This window comes from Phyllobates terribilis, unplaced genomic scaffold (assembly GCF_046119375.1).
Source record: "Phyllobates terribilis strain yellow unplaced genomic scaffold, ASM4611937v1 Scaffold_1__5_contigs__length_1240528914, whole genome shotgun sequence".
Taxonomy (NCBI): domain Eukaryota; kingdom Metazoa; phylum Chordata; class Amphibia; order Anura; family Dendrobatidae; genus Phyllobates; species Phyllobates terribilis.
Window position 1 is genome coordinate 808,026,287 of NW_027362761.1, and position 2,477 is coordinate 808,028,763.

Consider the following 2,477-nt stretch of genomic DNA (forward strand, 5'->3'; position numbering starts at 1 on the left):
TGATATAATATTATGTTTTTAGAAATGTAGATTGGTTCTCCGAATGACAAAATTCTATCGTATAAAACTCATGGGACACAATTTCCAGGCAGAGCAGAAAAACTAACGGACTTTATTAGAGATAGATAGATAGATAGATAGATAGATAGATAGATAGATAGATAGATAGATAGATAGATAGATAGATAATAGATAGATAGATTATATTTTACGGTGTATCAGATTGGAGCGAAATCTCTTACAAACATTTCTTTACACCCTATTTTATTTTTAGAGTATTTGTTTTTATACAATGTTGTGTTATTCATATTATATATTTAACGTTTATTTAAATTAGAATGTGAATTTGTGCTTTTCTACAAGTCACTTTTCCACTTTTGAACTGATTTCTTCTTCTCTTCGCAGCCCTGCACATCCGCTATGTCTATGGATCACATACAGTTTAGTTGCCGCTACAGAAAACTTTCTTTACCGTAAAATTCCTTTTTTCCTAATTTTGCCAATTCTTTATTTTTCTTTAACCTTATCTAGAAATGTATTCTTTTTATTTACTAGACATAATGCAGCCTTTAATTCCCATGTTTCTCTGGATGGATCACTGCTGCTAGATACTAGACACAGATCTGCAAATCATTGTTAACTTTTAAGTGAGATCAAAACTGAATAAAATACATTTTTTGTTTATTTTAGGATGCACATTGGTTACAGTCAGACTCTACTAGCCTGCATGGTTGATAACAGTTTACAATAGAGTGCATTCGATTGCATAGTACATAGGGATGCCAAAGCCTTTAGAGGTAAGAATACTTTCAGTAACACTAGTAAGCAGGAAAAGTTTGTGAACCCTATAACCAGTACATTCAAATAAGTAGAAATACTTACGAGAAGCACAGGCCAATCTAGCATCTCTCCAGGGGGAGCTTTGCATCACTCCAGGCCAAAAGATTGGGGTCCTGCCTGGAAGATCCGTCAGTGGCTTGGGGTACCGAGCCACAGCCACAGCAGCACTGGGGCTAAAGTACAGTCCTGGAGGAGGTGGGGGAGGACTGAGGCTGCTGAAGCGGGGCAGCCCTGCCAGGAGGCCAGCAGCTGGAGAAGAGGTGGAGGCCACAGCAGCTGGGGACACAGAGGTGCTAGGAGTCAAGGCTGCCCCAGCCAGAGAGGGGAAGCAGTGCATCACTGGTCGGCTCAGGATGTCATTGATTCCATGAGGAGTAGCCACTGAGACCTGGAGTGGAGGTGTCCCCAAGGAGGACAGACCTCCTGTAACTGGTGGTGAGGAAGAAGAATGTTTTAGGGACAGCTGATTTGGAGACCCCAAAGGTGGAGATGGTGAGGAGGAGGATGATGAGGAGGAAGATGAAGAAGATATGGAGGAGGAACAAGGCTGGCTTGGGAGGGCATAGGCTGGGTACAGGGGGGTCTTCATCTCTGCCATGCTATGTAGAGCTGCCAAGGGTGGGCTGCTAAGGAGAAAAGCGCTCTGCCTAGTGCCATCCATCTGCCCTAGAGCTAACATCACCAGGCCTGTAGGGAATGGCTCTTTAATCTCCAAAAAAAATGAAGAATGAAAAAGATATTATAAGTTTATGCCAAAGTGTATTAGATCCTTCTAAATCAGTGTATGGGGAAAGCAAGTTTTATCGCTATAGGATCAGGGCTCATCAGACTGTTGTCCCAGGGGTGGATCAGCTGGGGAACATAGACCCAAAATGTCCACCACCTCCTCAAATATGTCTGATCGAGGGCACCAGCAGCAGCAAGGAGGGATCACAGACTGGGGACTTCTTCCTTTAGAAGAGAAACTTTGAGGAGCTCCTGAAGAGAGTGGAGGAGAGCTGACTGGCGTTACTGAAAGTGAAAATCCCGTGTGAACATCTTCAGCAGCCCTTCATCTCTAGGATGCAGTCACTTATAGGGAAGGTCCAGCCGGTGCCCGGTACTCTCTGGATGGCACCTGCTTTCCACTTTCTTCTCCTTCAGGTCGTGGAGAGGCTTTTATTCCCTCAGCCCTCTGCTAGTGCCTGCTCCTGGCTGACAGCGCTGATGAAGCTCTCAAAGGTAATACAATCTTTCCATCATCTCCTACCTCCTTAAGGCGGGGGGATGGAGACTCAACTTTGAGCTGTCAATCACACAGCGGGGGCGTGGCCGCCATCACCTATAGAGTGTGAGCACTGGTGCAGATGTGGGACAGTCACCCCACCTCGCGCTCTGATTGGCCCGAGCATCCGTCCTAACATTCCATCATTTGCATACGAGGCGCGCCCCCCGATAATAGTGGGCTGTTCAGTCAATGGAGGGCGCTCTCTATTGTCCTGTGATAGTGCCGAGGACAGACCCCTCAGATCTACCGTCTCCTCACTGCCCACAGAATGGCACCAGGCACCGCATTCATCAGCGCCATATGGCTCCGAGAGCAAATAATGGCCAATATGTTACCTCGTTATGTACACCCCAAAGATGAGTAGACACCC

General features: G+C 45.7%; 1 protein-coding gene across 1 annotated transcript in view; it reads right to left on the reverse strand.

Moving 5' to 3' along the window:
- Positions 1-2,078, reverse strand: part of NKX6-1 (NK6 homeobox 1) — a 7,035-nt gene extending 4,957 nt beyond the window's left edge. Inside the window, exon 1 of the mRNA XM_073655209.1 lies at positions 883-2,078. Within this exon, the coding sequence (XP_073511310.1) occupies positions 883-1,519 (637 nt within the window). The 5' untranslated portion in view covers positions 1,520-2,078. The remainder of the gene's footprint in view (positions 1-882) is intronic.
- Between the last annotated feature and the right edge of the window lie 399 nt (positions 2,079-2,477).